General features: G+C 39.9%; 3 protein-coding genes across 3 annotated transcripts; 2 read left to right on the plus strand and 1 right to left on the minus strand.

Moving 5' to 3' along the window:
- The first annotated feature begins 2,191 nt into the window (after positions 1-2,191).
- rundc1 (RUN domain containing 1) lies at positions 2,192-8,147 on the plus strand. Its single transcript, XM_077559210.1, has 5 exons — positions 2,192-2,748; positions 5,153-5,311; positions 5,440-5,638; positions 5,709-5,804; positions 5,950-8,147. Exons 1-5 carry the CDS (start codon positions 2,356-2,358, stop codon positions 6,813-6,815), a joined length of 1,713 nt encoding a protein of 570 aa, XP_077415336.1. The 5' UTR covers positions 2,192-2,355; the 3' UTR covers positions 6,816-8,147.
- Positions 8,148-8,609: 462 nt separating this feature from the next.
- rpl27 (ribosomal protein L27) lies at positions 8,610-10,413 on the plus strand. The gene is made up of 5 exons (XM_077558257.1): positions 8,610-8,686; positions 9,172-9,254; positions 9,852-10,021; positions 10,127-10,237; positions 10,319-10,413. Exons 2-5 carry the CDS (start codon positions 9,174-9,176, stop codon positions 10,365-10,367), a joined length of 411 nt encoding a protein of 136 aa, XP_077414383.1. The 5' UTR covers positions 8,610-8,686; positions 9,172-9,173; the 3' UTR covers positions 10,368-10,413.
- Positions 10,414-10,735: 322 nt separating this feature from the next.
- Positions 10,736-19,378, minus strand: bcat2 (branched chain amino-acid transaminase 2, mitochondrial). The gene is made up of 11 exons (XM_077558256.1): positions 19,169-19,378; positions 16,426-16,497; positions 14,596-14,796; positions 14,389-14,499; positions 14,197-14,316; positions 13,950-14,113; positions 13,254-13,396; positions 12,801-12,886; positions 11,766-11,906; positions 11,615-11,689; positions 10,736-11,426 (listed from the first exon to the last, which is right to left on the minus strand). The coding sequence occupies exons 1-11, from the start codon at positions 19,184-19,186 to the stop codon at positions 11,385-11,387; spliced, it is 1,173 nt and encodes a 390-aa protein (XP_077414382.1). The 5' UTR covers positions 19,187-19,378; the 3' UTR covers positions 10,736-11,384.
- Positions 19,379-19,657: the final 279 nt, after the last annotated feature.

Below are 19,657 nucleotides of genomic sequence, written 5' to 3' on the forward strand. Positions count from 1 at the left end.
CCATCTACGTGCAGCAAAAATTTGGCATGGGGTCGCAAGCTACGGCATTGATCACGCCGTCGTTCATGTGATGCACAGCGGTAGTTGACGCCCGAGGGAACGTAGGAGTATAAGGCAAGCTTTAGACTGACTCACCGAACCCCTGGGGCTCGATCGAACCCAGGTTAAGAACCATTGCATTAATGTTAATGCCAGTGTTCAGAGTTGTGGGTGGCCATATTATTTACAATGATATATTGCATATCCACCTGTGTTAGCTATTAGCTAGTCAGACATTATTGAAACCAAAATACGTATATAATACAAATCCGGGCCAATTAAGTTGTGACGTTATGTAATACATAAATAGTGAAAAAACTGATGAACATGACTGCGGTTTTTTTCTTTCTTTCTTTCTTTCTTTTTTTTTTTTAAATATTCTCTTATAAAAAAAAATGTGACAGGGCATCAAAAGACTGGGAAAGTTGAGCAAAGCTATAAACAACAACAACAAAAAACACTTGTTTGGAACATTCCACAGGTGAACAGGTTCATTGGAAACAAGAAAGTGATATAGAATTTTTTAACCTAATTCCGGTTACTTAATTCTGTCTGTTAGCGAGAGCCACTACATCGTGATAACTTACATTGATGTTTCTGCATCTGGCAATTCATTATTATATTATATTATTAGTATGGGATTTTTTTTTTAATGGGCTTTAGGTGAACTGATGAATACACACACGCTCGCACGCACGCACGCACACACACGCACATACACGTACTCACTCACATACAAAAAAAAGGGTATATATATATATATATATATATATATATATATATATATATATATATATGTGTGTGTATATGTGTATATATATATGTATATGTATTTAAAAAAAAAAAAGAAAAAAAAACATTTATTAAATTTTTTTTAATTGATTTGTTGGATTTTTTTAAAAAAAAGGAGAGCAATGATGATGTCAAATCGAATGAACAATACTGAGCTCTCCTGTGAAAAAAAAAAAAAAAAAGGAAACAAGAAAGTGACATGATTGGGTGAAAAAAGAGCATCCTGAAAGGCTCAGTTGTCCACGAGCAAGATAGGGGCGGCGAGGTTCACCACTTTGTGAATTACTGTGTGAGCAAATAATCAAACAGTTTTTCTCAACACATACTTAAAAGAAATTTGGGGATTTCATCATCTACAGTCAATATCCATAATATCATCAAAAGATTCTGAGAATTTGGATAACATATAATACGGGTTTGGAACTTTGGAGCAAAAACTGCTGTCATTCAAGCAATACCGTTTTCAAGGAGGCCCTACTTATTTCAGTAATAAAATGCCAGGCCACATTCTGCACGTTTCAGTGACGTGGCTTAGTAGTAAAAGAGTGCCAATAGTCGGGTTTCCATACAATTGTTTCGAATTTTTTAGCGAATTTGCTGAAAATGCGAAAAACGGACATGCGACTTAAGAAGAAGACCAGGAAGCGACTGCGCCGTGCGATGACGTCGAATTTGCTTTTGAAATTCTTGATAAACCGTAGCGTTTGCTGTTTTCTATCTAAAATAGCATTAACCTTCGCTTCTTTAATTCCAAAAAGGTTTCTGTTTCTAAACATACCTTACTTGATCGTCTTACATTGCTTTAGGACTACAAACGTAAATGTGACGTAATATCCGGTCAAAATGTGCGACGTTATTTACATATTATTTTATTAACTACTTGCAGATATGTCTGTCAATAAACTGCTACATTTCCATTCAGTTTGTAGTTGTCAGGTTCTATGGAGAAAGATGTGGATGCTGGCTTTTGGATCAATAAAAGAAAAAACTGCTGTATTTTCGGGTATCCTGTGATTGGCTATCGATAACGCGTCTCAGCATTTTTCTCTCCTTTATTGAACAACTGTTTCAAACATGCACATCTGTATCAAAGACAAACATATATAAAAAATATAGCTTTTGTTTAGGCACAAAATTCTAAGAGGTCCCAGTATACAACGAAAATAAAATGCACAATAAAAAAAGCGAGGGCTTTTCACATAAAATGTATTTGTCAATTATGCAAATAAGTTTAATAGCATTCTTATTTTTCATCAAGGCTCTACGAAAAAGAAATAAACTCGTTTCACCTTCAAGAATTTACATTTATGTACCGTGTATGCGTCTCGACTTTGACGTATGTCATGTTACTTCCGGATATCCTGTGATTGGGCTGACGCGTCGCACTCTGACGTATGTTCCATTGCATCAAGATGGCGATACACCTGTCTCCATAACGGTGATCAGCTGTTTCCCCCGCGATTTAATCATTTAAAACGTTCTAAACCGAGAGAGAATTGTCCTTCAGCGGTGCCTCTGCCCACTATGTCCGTGGAGGAGCTATCAGCCTCGGACAGCGAGGCCGCGCTGGCCGGCGCCGGCGAGCGCTGGGCGCCGGTGGGTGCGGTGGCCAGCCCCGAGGAGGAGCGCGCGAGCGGCGGCCAGCCGAGGCGGAGAAGCTCGGTCGGCGCAGGCGACGTCGAAGAGGAAATGGCGGGGCGAGTGAGGAAGCTGAAAGAGGAGCAGGAGCTGCTCAACTCATCGCTGCTCGCCCTCACGTCGCACTTTGCCCAGGTGCAGTTCCGACTCAAGCAGATCGTCCACGCGCAGAGCGACGAGAAGGAGAAGATGCTCACCGAGTTGGAGGAATTCGCTTTTCGGGGATGCCCGCATGTCGTCGGCTGCGGGCCCCGGGACGCCCAGCACCTCCACACCACGGTGAGAGGAGAAAGCAGAATATTTGTTGTCATGAGAGTCTTTAGTTTGTTTTGTTTACTATTTACTTCCCAAAGTGTAGATTCCCATTACAGTAATGTACTACAATAATTTGTCAAATTGAAACTACAAATTTTAAATCGGCCTGATAATATTAGATTTCGTTTAATCTCTGGGGAGGTGGCAAGCCCACTAAGTAGCTGTCCCAAACCCGGATAAATAGGGAGGGTCAGCCCATAAAAACCTACGTCAGAATTTCATCCAAAAATGGCAACAATAATGTAACACTTTTTTTGCTGTGACAATGCTCATAGTTCTGTGGGTTAGGGTCTGAATGAATCTTGTACTAAGCCCGTTGATTTCCACCGATGGTTCGAACCAATCACAGAGCGACATTGTGTTTGGAGTGGGATATGCAGCTGTGACGAAACCAGGAAGCGTGGACACCGTGGGAAACAAACTAAAATAACATGGACGAGTAGACGCTGCAATTAATACTGTTCTTGCAGAATTACTCTCTGTTTTTTTGTTGAATGTTGAACAGCGAGAGTTAAGATGTTCGTGCTTTTTTACCCCCTTCTACGAAAATGAAGACATTTTCATCCGTGGCCGTGATTGGTCAAAATAAACGTGACGATGCCACGTTGTCCAATCAGCTCGAAGTATTGTACAGAATGTCCCGCCTTTCCCGAGCCAATCACCGTGGAGCAGTCCCAGACTGATGTTGTGGAGAACTCCCTTGAGTGAATCACAATTATTAATCTGGCTCTTGCCAGGTTAAATCCAGACACGCGTCTTTAGGAAACTGATGTTTTTAGTACTAAAAGAGAAAAACAAGTTGGAAAACCAGTGTGTTGAGCAAAGCATCTCCTTCCCGTCTCTTTGTTTCTCAGTATCATGGCGGTATCATTATTATAGGTTGACTTAGGAAGGGGATGCTAACAAGTAAAGCATGCACTAAGCAGCTTGTTATTTTCAAAAGGTTCACATAATAATTTAAAGACAGGATTATGGGGATCTCCCCAAGACGAGGGGAGGTTTCTCTTATTTCTAAGGCCAGATCTGGTTTCACAAAACTTCCATTCACAATGGGGTAGATGCTACGGACTTTGACTTCCGGATTTCACACATCAGCGTCGTTTCCGCGTTCTACCCCTGCGCCCCTGTCAGGGCGTCTCAACTCTCTGAAATGCTTTGGACAACTGCGACAGACACACTCGCACCCGTCGACGGGAACGCGCAACATAGGGGCACAAAGGCGCTAGCGAAAGAACTGGAACCCGGCCCACACGTCGCAAACAGGAAACGGAAACAAAGCTGATGTGTGAAAACCAGGAAGTTGGAAGTCCCGCCTCCTCGTGGCATATACCCCATTGTTTAGTTAGAAAAAAGACAATCCTTTTGGGATTCTTCCATAATAAATTGTCTATAGATGTTAGTGTTTTATGTGACTTCTGATCAATCCAGGGTGTCGAAAAATGATTGATGGATGTACTGTATGTATGTATTCTAATTGAGTAGGTTTCTTTAAAAGTGCCCATCAGTTATTGTGGAATAAATGAGACTTTTAAGCGAAGGGCATCCTGTCAGCGTTATGTCACTCTCACGGTTATACTGTAAATCAATGTCAGACTAAAGCGGCTTTCCGCTGCCACATGGTGGCTTTCTCTCATCTTTTATCCCTGGTGGTTGTCTATCTGTCTTTGCCTGAGTGACTCGCAGTACCGGGCAGGATTATTGTCATGAAACAAAAAACAAAGAAAAAGTCTGCAGCTGATGGTTGCCTTGTTTGAAGAAGGCTAATGTGTACTTAGCCGGCATTTACTTCCTGTTCTTCATGTCTTTATTTGTCACCTTCACACATGCTTCACCTGCAGGAGGACCTGGTGAGTTGGACAACACGTTTGTCTACATTTTAACTTGGAATTTTCCATCACTCATTTGTGTGTGTTTTTTATGTACAAATACACACATACTGTACAAACTACTAAAAGTAGAGGTATTCATTTAACAAAGTGGTTATTATTGTGCCTGTTGTAACGTCACTGCATCATACTGAGAGCTGTTCCTAATATGACCACATGGGGACGAAAAATGTTTATTTTATTTTATGTTTATGTGTTTATCCAATAAAATTGTTTTCTTTTGCCATTTTTTGGAAATATTGATGATACAGTGGTGCTTTGATTTGACTGACCACCAGAGGGCAGTATAAAATAGACATGTAGACCCACAAGAAGAAGAGTTTCACGTCTGACTGCTGTATGTGACTTGTCATGTTGTCTGTCTACACATGCTGCTGCACTGCTTGTGTTTAAACGCCCATCGCTTAATTGTTATAACACAGCCACGGAGACGCTATTCGAACGATGTGTAGTTCAAATCTAACGTGTCGTTTGTGTTCCAGAGCGAGCGGGAGAAGCGTGAGCGTCTGGAGGCTCAGCGGGAGAAGCAAAAAGATCTCATCTTCCAGCTCAAGACGCAGCTGGACGACCTGGAGCACTTCGCCTATCAGGAGGGCAGCTATGACTCGCTGCCGCAGTCGGTTGTCATGGAGCGGCAGAAGGTAACAGCGTGAGCCGTAACCCGTGAAAAATCTTAAATAAATATATGAAATAAAATAAAATGCTACAAATAAAAAAATAATTCAATTGATGACACCCTCTGAGCTGTTTATAACGACACGATTCTTAGGTCATCATCGACGAGCTAATCAAGAAGTTGGACGTCAACCTGAACGAAGACATCGGCAACCTGTCGCCCGAGGAGCTGCGGCGGCGAGTGGACGCCGCCATCGCGCAGATCGTCAATCCGGCACGGGTCAAGGAACAACTGGTGGAACAGCTCAAGACGCAAATTCGGGACCTGGAGATGTTCATCAACTTCATCCAGGGTTTGCGCTAGAAGCACAGTTGGGAACAGTTTGCCACTTTTATGGACTAAATGTGTTGTTTTCCTCGCAGATGAAGTGGGCAACCCTCTATTGTGTGACGGCACACACAGTCAGCAGCCTCTAGCGGCCTCCGCCAAGGCCAGGACCCCCAGAGGGAAGAGGACATGTGAGTCACCTTGGAAAGAAATTTTAGAGCGGCCATGATGCGCAACAAGAATAGACTCTTATTATTTCACTATAAAACAACAAAAACAAGACTGGGAGGGCTTTTGACATCCAATTTTTGTCCGGTTGTGTTTGTGTCGCCACAGCGGACCCGGAGCAAGCGCAGAGGATGCGCGAGACGGGCCTGCAGCTGATCCAGAAGGCTCTGGCCGTGCTGCAGATCTTCGCCGCCAGCCAGTTCGGCTGCTCGGCCGGCCAGGTGCCGTCGGGCGTTTGGCCCCAAGACTCTGCGCAGCGTGACTACGGTCCTCTCCTTCGCCGTCTGGAGGCGGCCGTGGACAAGGTTCGCGTGCTGGGCTCGCGCCGCCAGCCCAGCTCGGACCACGTGGTCAACTACACCGGGAACTCGGCTCTGGGACCACGTGATGAGCTCACCACATGCGTACGCAAGGAGCTGGCCTTGGTTCTCAAAGACTTGCTGGCTCACGGTCTGGTGTCGCCGTCGCAGACCGTGAGCCTGGTCCTGGCGCCCATCTCTTGCTTGCTGCCCCACCGGACCGCCAGCCCCCAAACCATGCACCCCTGGGAACTCTTTGTCAAGTACTATCACTCCAAAAACGGCAAAGCCTTCGCCGAGTCGCCCGCCCGCCAGCTCTCGCAGTCTTTCAGCTTATCTGTAGGGGGCGGTCCGGTTACTGTCACCCCCAAACAGTCCCTCCTGTGGGCCATCCACACGGTTCTGAAGGAGCACGGGCGTTACAAGCGAGGCCCCGACACGGAGTTCAAGGCGCTGGTGTGCATGGCACTCAACGAGCAGCGGCTGGTGTCGTGGCTCAACCTGCTGTGCAAGGCGGGCACGCTGGTGCACCCGCACTACCTCGCGTGGAGCTTTATGGCACAGACCGGATTCGAGGGCGCCTTGCGCATCCTGGGACGCATCAGCCACCTCAAGTTCGACCTACCCGTCGACCTGGCCGTGCGGCAGCTCAAAAACATCAAAGATGCTTTCTGACAACGCCCAACGAAACCCTTCAAAGAATGTGCAGGAGTGGCCCGCGGCCCACATCTGGCCCGCTCAACATTTACATTCTCCAAGAATCCTGTGATATTTGTTGCCTTTAGACATTTCTTTTTCGTTAAAATGGGTTACTTAAAATGTATTTATTCATTATTTGTTTTATTTTTTGTTTCGTGTCCACTAGTGTTATATAATTGGTTAGTTGCAAAAATTACCATTCAAAAATGTATTATATATACACATTGTTGTGTTTAATCAAGTAATTGGTAGTAAATTGATATAAATAAAATAAAATGAGTGTTTTTTTTCCCTTACTGTATTAAAAACATTCCATGTGACAGTAAATATGAAGCATTTATTGTATGCTACAATTAAAATCTTTGTACGCTTAGTTTTTTCCTTCAAATCCTATTTATTGTCAGTTAACCAAAATTAATTACAACTATCACAATAAATACAAAAATAGAATAATTTGTTATTAAAATGAAAATTTATTGTAAATATAAATAGATGGCTGATTTATTGTAAACAATATAATTAAAGCACTTTTACAGTAGATATTTATAACTTAGCAATTTTCCCTTTTTAAAGAACTTTAATTATAATTAAAACAATTGCAAATTATCAAATCTAAAATAATTATTTTATTAAAATAAAAGATTTTACCTATAGTGTATATACATCAACATTTTTTTAAAAACTTTAATTACATTTGAGCTGGTAAATCTATCCTTATTAAATATCAATTTCTCCCACCCTGTGATAGCTCTGATTTTCCTCAACATTCCCCTGCCAAGAGAGGAAGGACTTTACAGTGGTGACGTATCTTTTTACAGTCGTGGCTGACAATCCAAAAATGAGGCGCTTGCACAGTGACTGACTTTGCTGCTTCTTGTTTCATTTAAACATGTCGTATGTGATATGGTTGTAGGAAAATTATACTGGTTGTGGCAAGTGTCTTCTTGAATGTAAACGCCGTAGTTGCTATTAAAGTGCTACCTCCATCTGTGTAATATGTTTCAAAGTTCTAACAATGACACCAGCAACAAATAAGATTAGAAAAGTAGCACTACCAAATGTTGTTTTTGCCTTGCAGCATTGTTACTTTTGTACAGAATAATTTTAATTTATTGGACCATATCACCTTATGCCAGGCTGAATCATGGACATGTAGCTTGTGTTCTTTTGTTCTTATTGCTTAATTCTAAACACAAATAATACGTTGAGGTGTATATGAAGTCATTTTGCTTTCCCGCGTTTCCGTCATGTTTCATGCAGAGCAGTAGTTGTAAACAGATTAAATGTGATAAACTATCCAGATTCTCATGGGTTTTCGTGCTTCTTTACTGCATATCTTACACTTAACTCAAAATACATTACATAAAGGCTACATTTTGGGGGGGAAAGTGCCCCATTGTTAATTTGTATGTTTTGTTAGGAAAATTTCATAAAGTTCATAAATGTAATTTCTAAATTTCAACCCTGTTATTTAAATTATTTTGATTGGGATCGATATTTATTTTAAGTGTCTTGATTTAATAAGAATATAATTTATATTCGTTCAGAAATAGTGAGTAAAGCGTGAAAATTGGATTGCATGGTTTTTATATGGGATATCCTTTCAATAAAAAATCTAAAGGTAAACATATAACATATATAAATCAAACGATACAAAAATTGTAAAAAAATAAAATAAAAATAAATAAAGGTACCGATATAAGCATAAAATAAAGCAAAAAGGTCAACAATGGCCCAAAAAAAAAAAACTAGATTTCCGGATGTGACGTTTACGGCGTGCGGGTCAAAGTTCGCAAAAACCTTTTCCGCTTCCTTTCCTAGCAGCGGAGGCCATAGAAACAGAACCAGTGAGTCCGTTTTCCTCTGGATAATCTTGAAACATCGCGTCCAATGTGGCACATTTAAACATGTTATCGTATCGGACATTATGTAGACACTCTACTACGCGTAACGCAATTGTTATGTCCACAAATACACGTCTGATAAGTCGATATAATGAGCGTTTATGGCTGCGCTTCGATTTTGTTGCGTTGATTCCAACATGGCAACCTTCTTATGTTTTACCACACTTGTGTTACTTGACACTGTTTGCCTACCATAAAGTATAATTTTATGACTTGGAACACATGCAAAACATTTTCTCTCATCTGTATTACTTATTCTATGAAGTTAACGCGACATGAGACTCATGTTTGTACTCGTTAGCCACCCAAAAGCTAACGCTAAATTACCCTGACGTCGGTTCATGCTGTAGTCCTTCGCGTTACATCATTACTTACTTGTTGCAGTGTTGAGGTGAATCCCAGCTGATGGTTTGTTGTTGTCCGTGCAGAAATGGGCAAGTTTATGAAACCTGGTAAGGTGGTGATGGTCCTCGCTGGACGCTACGCCGGCCGCAAAGCTGTCATCGTTAAGGTAAAGACTCACAAAAAGCTCCATACATCAAGTGACTTCAATATTGGCATCAGGACAAACTATTCACCTCTTGAAGATGCACTAGAAAGATATTTTTTGAGCCACAGCATTTAAAAATGTTAATCTTGTTTTCCAAGGTGTAATACGTATATTTTTACAGTACTATACTTAACACAACAGACATTTGAACGTAAACAGTGAAGCAACACATGGAGAGATAATACAAATACAATACTCAGGCGTGTATTTTCTTTACTTTTCTGAAATATTACTGATAGTACTGCAGTTTACTTGGTCAGAAACTCTTGTTTGGGTGTGTATGTCTGTAATGTGCTGGCAAAAGGGGGCTAACGTGCACACACCAGAAACAGCATATTTTGATGAATTGAAGCAAAAACAAAAAAGCCATTTCTGTATGTTTGTATAACATAGTTATATTTTTATTATTGAAATAACAATTACATTTTGAATAGATTAATGGTATTTCTATTCATTTTAATGTGCAAAGACCATTCGAGGATATAAGCATGGTCAATTCCGTTGAAAAAAGGTTTTTAATGAAGTGTCTCTGCTTTTTTCCCGTCTCTTGGGACTCAGAATATCGATGACGGCACAGCCGATCGACCTTACAGCCACACCCTGGTGGCCGGCATCGACCGCTACCCCCGCAAGGTGACCGCCACCATGGGCAAGAAGAAAAGTGCCAAGAGGTCCAAGATCAAGGCCTTCGTCAAGGTCTACAACTACAACCACCTCATGCCCACCAGGTCCGTGTTTTGGTCGCACGTAGTCGGCTACTTTGGTCACCTGTTTGGATAACACTGCATCATTTTGATGCATATGTGGAAGTTTCAAATGTTTCTGTTACGTAGATACTCCGTGGACATCCCCCTGGACAAAACCGTGGTCAACAAGGATGTCTTCAGGGATCCCGCCCTCAAGTGCAAAGCCAGACGTGAGGCCAAGATTAAGTTTGAAGAGAGGTGAGCTTCCTTTCTGGAAAGTTTTGACCGGTGAAAGTTCACTTTGTAATCAACTTACTCATGTTCACTTTTGTGTTGCAGGTACAAAACAGGCAAGAACAAGTGGTTCTTCCAGAAGCTCAGATTCTAAATTCTCCCTTATTTCATCAATAAAAATGTTTAAAAAAAAAATTAAATGTTGTGCGCTAAACTGTTTGTGTTCGGCCAACCAATCTAGCATTTACATAGTTCTTTCTGTAATATTTGTTGCATTAATGTTTTTTTCTTCCATAAATAGTTCAATTGGAAGAATCAATTTGTCATTACAGAATTAAATAATGATTTTTTTTTTTTAAGTCAATAAAACTCGGCACACTTACGTTTTTCTCCGCCAAGGTAACTTTGTAGCATGACCACTATTTCCGAGTGGTCTTGAACGCAACATCCAAGCGTACACATTTGCATCTCATCTAGAAATGAGACATCCCATCTGTCCATTTTCAAAATCAGATCATCAGACAGGACTCAAATGGGCTTTAATGTAAAAATAATGTTGACTAAATGTAAACATCACATGGAAAGAAAAGGACATTTACTGGAGAATATTCAGCGGAAGACGCGTTGACCAACCAAACGGCGGTCAGCAGGCACTTGACGAGAGCACACGGAAGACGGACCAACTAATCACATACACATTTACACAAGATGGATCAACTCATTTCTAATTAAAAACACATTTTTAAAAAAACAACCCAACAACACAAACCCAGTGCATCATTTGCTCACGTTAATCTCCGTTTTGGGCCTTGTTCTGTGCGGCCGCTCGTCCTAGCTGGAGTGCAAAGTGGCCCCTTTCGTCCACACTAACAGTTTAAAAGCACCACACCGCAATGCAGTTCATCACTAAACTGCAACTACAGTCTACAGGGGCAGGAACATTGTGTTATATATCATAAATATTACAATTGAAAAAGTGGAGCCGTGTTGTTACATACAGTTCTTATTGCTCCAAGACCACTGGCTACCAGTCTCTTGTCTCTACCGAGTGGCAGGTGTGCATTAGTGGTTTTCGATAAGGAAGGAACGAGAGCAGAGGCGGGGGGTTACTAGTGCTCCAAAGTGGAATTACGGGATGGAACTGTTGATTCTACTGACTTGTGCAAAACATTTACGCCACCAGAGGCGCCCATTCACTGGCCTTGCGTCCGTACTGTGAAAAGACGAGAAGACGACGTTAACATTCGACTTGACAAAAGATCTCATTGTCACATCTGTCATTTAAACAACTTGGGCTTGGGCAATATTGCCTTAAAATAGTCTTGCATTCTAAATGTATTTTATTTTTTTAACTAAAGCATGTTGCTGCCACAACAGATTTTTTTTTCAATATCTACTCACCTGAATATCGGTGAGCTCTTTGTAGAACCTCTTGGCCAGGTCGGGTCCGTTTTGCATGGTTGGGATGTCGTAGGTCTGAGATAGTATTCAGAAGTCAGTGTTTTGTTTGGACACAAGGGGGCGCTCACCAAAACAAAATAAACACGCGCACCTGGCCCTTGTAGAGGAGGCTGCCCACTGGACACACCACGCAGGCGGTACCGGCGCCAAACACCTCCAGGACCCGGCCGGCGTTCAGAGCATCCAGCAGCTCCTTCATGCCCATCGTGCGCTCCGTCACTTTGAACTCGTCCTACAACGTTCAACATTTACAAGCCTTTTCCTTTCTCATTTGCTCATTATTAATCATCCGTTTCACTATAATCCAGTAAAGAAGTAGAATCAGATTATTAGGTAAAAGTTAACACTTTACAATCAATGTATTTACATTTAATTAGATAATTAAATTAATATATTTTTACACACTTTTGTGTCATTAGAGAAGAGGTAAAAACAAGTCTAAATACGCAATCAAGTCATTGAAATAGCAAACTAGTAATTCTCATTTTCTCATTACTGAAAAAAAGAATACATTAAAAATAAAGCAAGGTACTTGATCAAATAAAATGCAGCATTACATCTACAGTACAAGTAAAATTCATGATTTTACTATTTTAAATGGTCTGAATTAAAATAAATAAAAACACACATTGCACACTTATCTCATTTGTAGATGAGGTCAATAAAGTTAATGTGAAAACGAGTTAAATATGAACCTATTCATTCTCATTTTCAGTTTAAAAAAAAAATCATTAAGTATATTAGAATGATCAAATATTCTTTAATGCTATGTACAGAAGTAAAAAGTTTTGCCACGTTTTAAAAGATTTGTCATATACAGTAATCAATCAATCATATAGCCAGATGAATAAAAGTAAAAAACAATTGTAGATGAGGTAAAAAACAAAACAAATGTAAATTTAAATAATCAAACTTGTGACAATTAAAAAAAAAAATTCAAGTTGACTTCTTTACAAATAAAATACCCATTCTCTCTTTTATTTTATTTTTTTTACAAATGAATGTAAAATGATTCATTTGACCAATATAGTATTATTTCACCTTTACAATAAATCAATCACCCAGTTATTTCATGATGTACGTGAATAAAAAACATTTTAATGAAGCAATGTGAGGAAAAACTCACCCAGGTTCTTGCCAGGTCCAGCAGAGACTGTCTGGTGACTCCGGGAAGGATGATGCCGTCCAGAGGTGGCGTCAACAACTCTTTCTCTACACACGCGCGCGCGCGCACACACACGGACAAATAAATACATTCTAATACATATATAAATATGCATATGTAGTTGACTTAAAAAGTCCACTAAAAATCCTAATGTAGTAATTCAGGAGGATGGAATGAGTGAATTATTCTGAACGCAGTCCATCATTCCCTACTCCCGAATCGTTATAAATAAATGATTTTTTTTTATACAGTGAAATATGCTAGATGATAATTGATAAGCCTCATGTGAAGGTTTGTATTGACTAATTGAATTACTCAATACAATACAGTTGTTTATGTAACATGTCTTCATCATGGTGTATCTTCGCTATCTTGTAGAAGCAACATCCCTTTTGTCCTATTATTGACATGTACCTCCGTTCTGATTGGTCCAGTAGATGAAGAGGTTCATGGTCCCGACCTCGGTGATCTCCTCCTCGTCGCCGTACAACCACAGAACTTGCTGGCAGCCGCGCTGAACCGCCTCATTCTGAACCGCGATGGTCGGGCCATAGTTCCTGCAAGAAATGTGCCATCATATACGCTTTGGTGTTTATTTGCTCCCAAAAACATATTTATACGTTTTTAAAAAAATGCTTTGATGCAACCTCTCAACTGCAAAGAACGCTTGAAGCAATGGTAGCTATTGCAAAAACGGCCAGCAGGTGACAGCAGAGTATAAGAGATCAACCAGGGCCATGTTACAAAAAAGCTCTTTTCCCCACGGTTTTAAACAGGTTTGTGAATACAGTGGAAACTCGGAGTTTGAACGTCTCGGAACTCGTACAAATCGGACTTCGACCCCAAAAAATCAGAGAAAAAAATTCCTCGGAGCATTTTCGGAGTCCGAACACCCAAGCAAAGCCGAACGGGTTGCTTCATTGAAAATGGCTGCGAGTGAATGAGGTAAAAACAACAAATTGAATACAATTAATTTCTTTCTGCTCCATTTGTGCTAAAGTAGAAGATTTTGGTTTTGCTTTAAATGTTAGCGTTAAGCTAACATATAATATTACTGTTGCTCTAATGTTCATGTTTTTTTCTTGTCGCTTTTTTGTCAGGGCGACTCACCCTCCCATCTTGTAGGCGCCGACCCCTCCTTTCCAGGCACGCACGAATGACGGGTCGGCCAGCAGCGAGACGGGGTTGAAGGAGCCCGTGGCGAAGTACGGCCCCACCGGACCCACGATCACGAAAAGCAACGCTTGGCTGGCTCGAGTCACGCCCAGCGACGGCTGCAAAGTAAAACAGATGGACAGATCAATAGAATGCCACAGATCCCATTGAGATTTTCTGGAAGGTTCCTCGCGGGACTCGCCTCGATGCCGATGAAGGTGGGCCGGACGTAGAGGCTTGCCTCCTGGGAGTACGGAACCCACTCCTGGTCCAGCTCCACCAGCTTCTTGATACACTCCAGCAGTTCGCCTTTGTCGAACGTCTGCCAAACAGGACGACCATCAAAATAGGCGTCAAAAACGTGCCGGTGCGTCCACAACGGGTCGGAACTCACCGGAAGGCAGCTGCGCTCGGCGCTGCGGTGCATGCGCTCCATGTTGAGCATTGGCCGGAAGAGACGCACGCGGTCGTCCACGCCGCGGAACGCCTTCATGCCTTCAAACAGCTGACACGCCACAACAACAACAACACGGTCAGGTTGATGCTGACATGGTTCCGAAAACCCAAGGTGCGATCAAACACCGCCAGCGGCCGAACTGACCTCGATGGAGTAGTGCAGAGCGGAGCTGGCCGGGTGCAGCGAAAGGTTCTGGAAGGGTTTGATTCGGGGCGCGTCCCAGCCGCCGTCGGCCGACCATGACACGGTCAGCATGTGGTCCGAGAACTGCTTCCCGAACACCAGCGTGGACGGGTCGGGCTTGGCCGCGGGTTTTGCATTATGCTCCACCGTCAGGTCGGCAGCCTGCGGCGGCGGCGCACCATCACCCCAATCATAACGACAGTGATCGTTTTTTTTTTTTTTTACAATACGACAATTATGTCACATGACGAGGAGTAGAAGGGACACGCTCGAAAGAAATACAATTACACAACCACAAAAATGCAACATATTCATCGATATAAAAGGTTGCTTTTTTTCCCAAGATTTAAAAAAATATATATTTTCTGAAAAGTAGTTGTATATTTTTGAGTAAATAAGCCATATATTTTTGGGAAATACATATTTTCAAGAAAAATAAATTATACAGTACATTTTAAGAACAATTTATTTTCAGTAAAAGTCGTTAAAAAAGGTGTATATGTACAAGATTTTTTTTTGTTGAGAATTATTAATATATTTTGTAGTTAAAAACATTTATATCTTATGAGAGAAAAAATATATGAATTTTATTTATATGATTTTTATGTTTACATACAAGGATTTTTTTTCTGTGTATTATTAATTCAGCTATTTTCAAATTAAAAAGTTGTATACTGTATTTGAGAAGAGTGATACAATTTCCTTTAAAAAAAGCACATTATAATTGTAATAAATATTTGAGGGAAAAAGAATAGTTTACTGTATATTTCAAATCAATTTTTTGAGAGGGAAAAAAATGGTATATATGTTTTATTTTAGTCCTTTTTTTATATACGGAGTGAAAAAAGTTGGATATATACAGGAATAGTCATATTTTTAAGGGCACTTTTAAAAATTTACATATTTTTGGTATTAGCTGTCTGAAATAAAGTCATATTTTTGAGGGGGAAAAATTCAATTAATAAAATGTATATTTGAAACAACAATCATATAATGTGAAAAAAAAGGTGTTATAATATATATATATATATATATATATATATATATATATATATATATATATATATATATATATATATATATATATAAGTCCTTTATTTCTGAGGGGTTTTATCCATCCATCCATTTTCCAAAACATGTTTTTATGAAAAAAAAATCGGCATATTTAAAAACAAAAAATCTGATACTTGATAAAATGTCATAGTTATGACGATGAGACTGGTACTGACTGGTTTCTGGAGGTAGGATGGATCATCTCGACAAAGGATCACAGATTTAGACAGGTTTGTGAACAATATTTGAGAGAAATGGTGATATTGTGTATGCTCATAAAAAATGGGAGCAAAAACAAAATTTTGCAACACTTATTAACATATGATGAAAATGTGAGGAAAAAGAATAGAAATATTCTAAAAACTGAATCATGATTTGTTCAAAATACGACTTTTTTTTGGGGTGGTGGTGGTTAATATTATTACTTTTTTTCCCCCACAAAAAATCTACAAAATTTTCCACCCAAAATACACAACCTCTTTTCTTGAAATTTTCAGCCGGTTTCCTAGCAAAATACAACGGCAGTCTTGTAGGACTTATTCCCCTCAAAATGATCCAACTTTATGATGAGTCCGCCTTGACTTTTGTGGTGTAAAGTGTGGCCCTTCTACCATTTAACACATAAAGTGCTTCAATTAGGAAGAATTAAACAAGACAGGGGAGAGTGCGAGGAAAAGCAGAATGTCAGGTTAAAGGGTGACACATCAAACATTCCCATGATGCTTTGCAGTGCGTTACCTTAAAGGAGCTGGCGAGGCGGCGCGGTGCCAAGGCCACAGAAAGCGTCTGACTCAATCTTCTGTGGACCACCTGACCGACACACAAAAGTCAGCAGAGGTGAGCGAGCTTGTTCCGTCAACAGCTTACTCGTGGGTGTGCGGCGCGCTTAGCCAATCGGCTCGCCAGCTTGTCGCCGTGCTATAAATAGAAACCTGACACGCTTCCCAGTGGCTAGGAAAACATGTGTGTAAATATGATCAAGTGGTGATTGGTCAAGTAACTAAGACTTGTTTGTTCAAATGGGAGCGCTGCATAACCCGACAAAAGTCATTCATACACTGAATATTAGGGACGCAACTTTCAGACTGAGTTTGAGTCCAACTACTTACATTTGAGCACTGAGTGCTGATACCTGTTGATGTATTTATGGATTGCAATTTCGATGAAAACATGTTTTATTTTTGATCAGATATTGTTCAAAAAAACAAACTTTCATCAAACATGGACTACATTTTACTCAAATACACCACTTCCTCTAAAAAGCCGTATTTCTTTAAATAAAAAAGTTATAAATAATGTCATGAGAGATTTTTTCAAATAAAAAGTTGGAATATTTACAAGAACAAAGATGTATTTCGTCTACTTTTTTTTTTTCAATTTATGAAGTTGTAGTTTTCCCAAGATACAAATAATAATATTTCAAATTGAAGTCCCAGTTAACGAGTGAAGAAATGCATTTCAAAAATATGACATTTTTCTTGTTATCCGGACATCAAGTGGACTATTTCTTTGAACACGCCCCCTGCAGCGGGAAAGTAGCGGTCGCAGCGTTAATGGACTATAACGGCGAGGAGGGCAAAAACTAGCGTTTATCCGTCAACTTTCCGCCCAAGAGCATTGACAGTCACTTTGATGAAAAGAACATGACATACATGCACGAGGTGGACAGGTTTGTGGGAGTCAGGAGTGTTTTTTTCTTCCAACGCTGCCAAAATGGCTGCACTAACACCCATTTTGGGATGCATGACATCAACATCCGGACCTCTATTTTAAAGATTTTACTCTGGGAAAGTTTATTTGCTATGATTTTTTTTTTATTTTATTGCTGTGAATATGTGCATTAAAAATGAAAAGACCATTGTAATTGTACCATGAGTGAAAAGAGTCAAACAATTTCTAAACAATGTTAGCATAATTGCTTAATTCATTGTTAACTTAGTGTCACAATATCAATAAAAAAAATACCAATCTGCTTATTTATATATTAATTTTTTTCTTAATGTGTCTAGATTGTTAATCATCCAAGTCATGGTAAATCCATAATGGCTGAATCTAGTAAACTGGACTATTTATTAATGTTTTTTTTTTTTAACTTTTAACTTTATTTGTTCTTGTACGTACAATAGTCAGTAAACAAACATTCAAAATCTTACTTATGCTACTACAGTATATAGGCTAACTACTACAAGGCTAAGTAATTTTAGTAAAACAACACCTGATTTTGAAATTAATTTTCATCCATTTAGTTACCATTTATGTCACTTGCAAGTTGTTTCAATGACCATTGTGTTTTTTTATTTCTATTTGACCAACAATTTAATGAATTAACACTTTTAATACCACTTAATGGAGCTTTATTTACATAGCACATTTCATACACAAAATAAGTCACTGTGCTTCACACAAGCAAAGACATAACCCTAAAATCACTGACTGACAAAACAGCTAATGACATTTAGAAGCAAAACAGAGAAAACAATAGTAGCTTACCAAAATTGCTAAAATAACGTACATTGACGACACTTACAAAACATTTAAAAGTAAACAAAAAAAGTAGAGACTAAAAAAAAGACTAATGTTATATGGCATCACAACATGTGTTTTCAACAATATGAATTAATCACATGTACAGCGCATATAGAAGGAGATTTATAAGCAATAGTAATATGCACTTGCAGACAATATTGTATTCTACAAACGGGTCGAACTTGATCATGAACGCAGTCTATGAGGATGATGCAACTTGTATTTGTGTTGCGTTCACGCGTGAACGATGACATCATGACATTCAATGCCAAATTTAAAACAAAGTTAGAAAATATAAACAGCGTCGAAAGTACTGAGAGCAACAACAGCTCGCCAAACAGTTGTCTTAAAACCGGCAGTTTATTTTGTTTCATGGACATGCACTCAAACTTTGACGGTTAATGTTATCATTGGCGCCACAAGCGCAAGCTGCACAAGCGCAACAGTCCAAAAAATATCAAGGACATTCATAAAATCAGACTGGGGACTTGACTGTATTTTAAGCGATGCATTTGCATGGATGAACCCGTCGCTTTTACTTGACTAATTCAATGGAATGTACTGAGTGGTGCGTAGTGTCGGATCGCTAAAAAACAACGACATTCTTTTGTCTGTTTCCCATTACAAAGCTCGTTAAGTAAGCCGAATCCAAAAGTGAACCGTGACCACTCGCACCATTTTTTTCAGTTAGTGTCATCGAGTCGTCACTTTTGTGCTTTTCGGCAGAAACGCGAAAATTTCCATATTTGAAACTGGGATTTCGTCCGAGCCCCTTTTTATGTTTTATAGCTCGGCGGTGCTCAGGCGGGACTCGGTAGCCCCAGTGGGTCAATTTAAACGCCATTTATCTCCTTTTATCTTCGTTATCTTTATTTGCGCTTTATCGGTGCGCTTAAAGTGAGGCATTAACTCGCCAAGGTAAACAGATAACGACATTGGTCGCCTTTGGACTCACCAATCGGAAAGCTGCCATCTCCGCTCTGCTGTGTGCTCACTGATTATTTACTCGTGTGGAAACAAACCAGTAAAAGTTCCGCTTTCCAGTGTTACGCCTTTAGGCGCATACATTTAGTCATGAAATAAACCCTTTATAAAATTATTTTATGATTGCCATTCAAAGTTTGGCTTGGAAACGAAACGCTTGGAGCGAAATAAGATTTTGAGGTGAAAAAATAATTGTTGTTTGCCTTTTTTTTTTTTAGGGGTGGAGGAACGGTGTTTTAACAAGTTCTATTAAAGAAATGCAACGAAGGAGTGACTCGAGCGTCAATTTTCATTGGCTGTAGCCTGTATGAGAACTGATAGCTGATTGGCTGATAGAAGGGTGGGACTGGCTGTTAGTCATACGTTAAACTAAAGATCCCGGTGAGCACTATCCAGTTCTTTAATTATAATATTAATATGTATTGATTTGATGAGGTATGACCAAAAATGTGTTTAATCT

This window comes from Vanacampus margaritifer, chromosome 2 (genome assembly GCF_051991255.1).
Source record: "Vanacampus margaritifer isolate UIUO_Vmar chromosome 2, RoL_Vmar_1.0, whole genome shotgun sequence".
Taxonomy (NCBI): Eukaryota; Metazoa; Chordata; class Actinopteri; order Syngnathiformes; family Syngnathidae; genus Vanacampus; species Vanacampus margaritifer.

Excerpts from the sequence above, each read along its gene's own strand:
- rundc1 (XM_077559210.1), top strand. The coding sequence starts at position 2,356 with ATGTCCGTGGAGGAGCTATCAGCCTCGGACAGCGAGGCCGCGCTGGCC. Across the intron at positions 2,749-5,152 it reads CCCAGCACCTCCACACCACG|AGCGAGCGGGAGAAGCGTGA; the intron begins GTGAGAGGAGAA and ends TTTGTGTTCCAG. Across the intron at positions 5,805-5,949 it reads CCCCAGAGGGAAGAGGACAT|CGGACCCGGAGCAAGCGCAG; the intron begins GTGAGTCACCTT and ends GTGTCGCCACAG.
- bcat2 (XM_077558256.1), bottom strand. Across the intron at positions 11,690-11,765 it reads GCCTCCTCTACAAGGGCCAG|ACCTACGACATCCCAACCAT; the intron begins GTGCGCGTGTTT and ends ATACTATCTCAG. Across the intron at positions 11,427-11,614 it reads AAGAGCTCACCGATATTCAG|TACGGACGCAAGGCCAGTGA; the intron begins GTGAGTAGATAT and ends GTCTTTTCACAG.
- rpl27 (XM_077558257.1), top strand. The coding sequence starts at position 9,174 with ATGGGCAAGTTTATGAAACCTGGTAAGGTGGTGATGGTCCTCGCTGGA. Across the intron at positions 9,255-9,851 it reads GCAAAGCTGTCATCGTTAAG|AATATCGATGACGGCACAGC; the intron begins GTAAAGACTCAC and ends CTTGGGACTCAG. Across the intron at positions 10,022-10,126 it reads AACCACCTCATGCCCACCAG|ATACTCCGTGGACATCCCCC; the intron begins GTCCGTGTTTTG and ends TCTGTTACGTAG.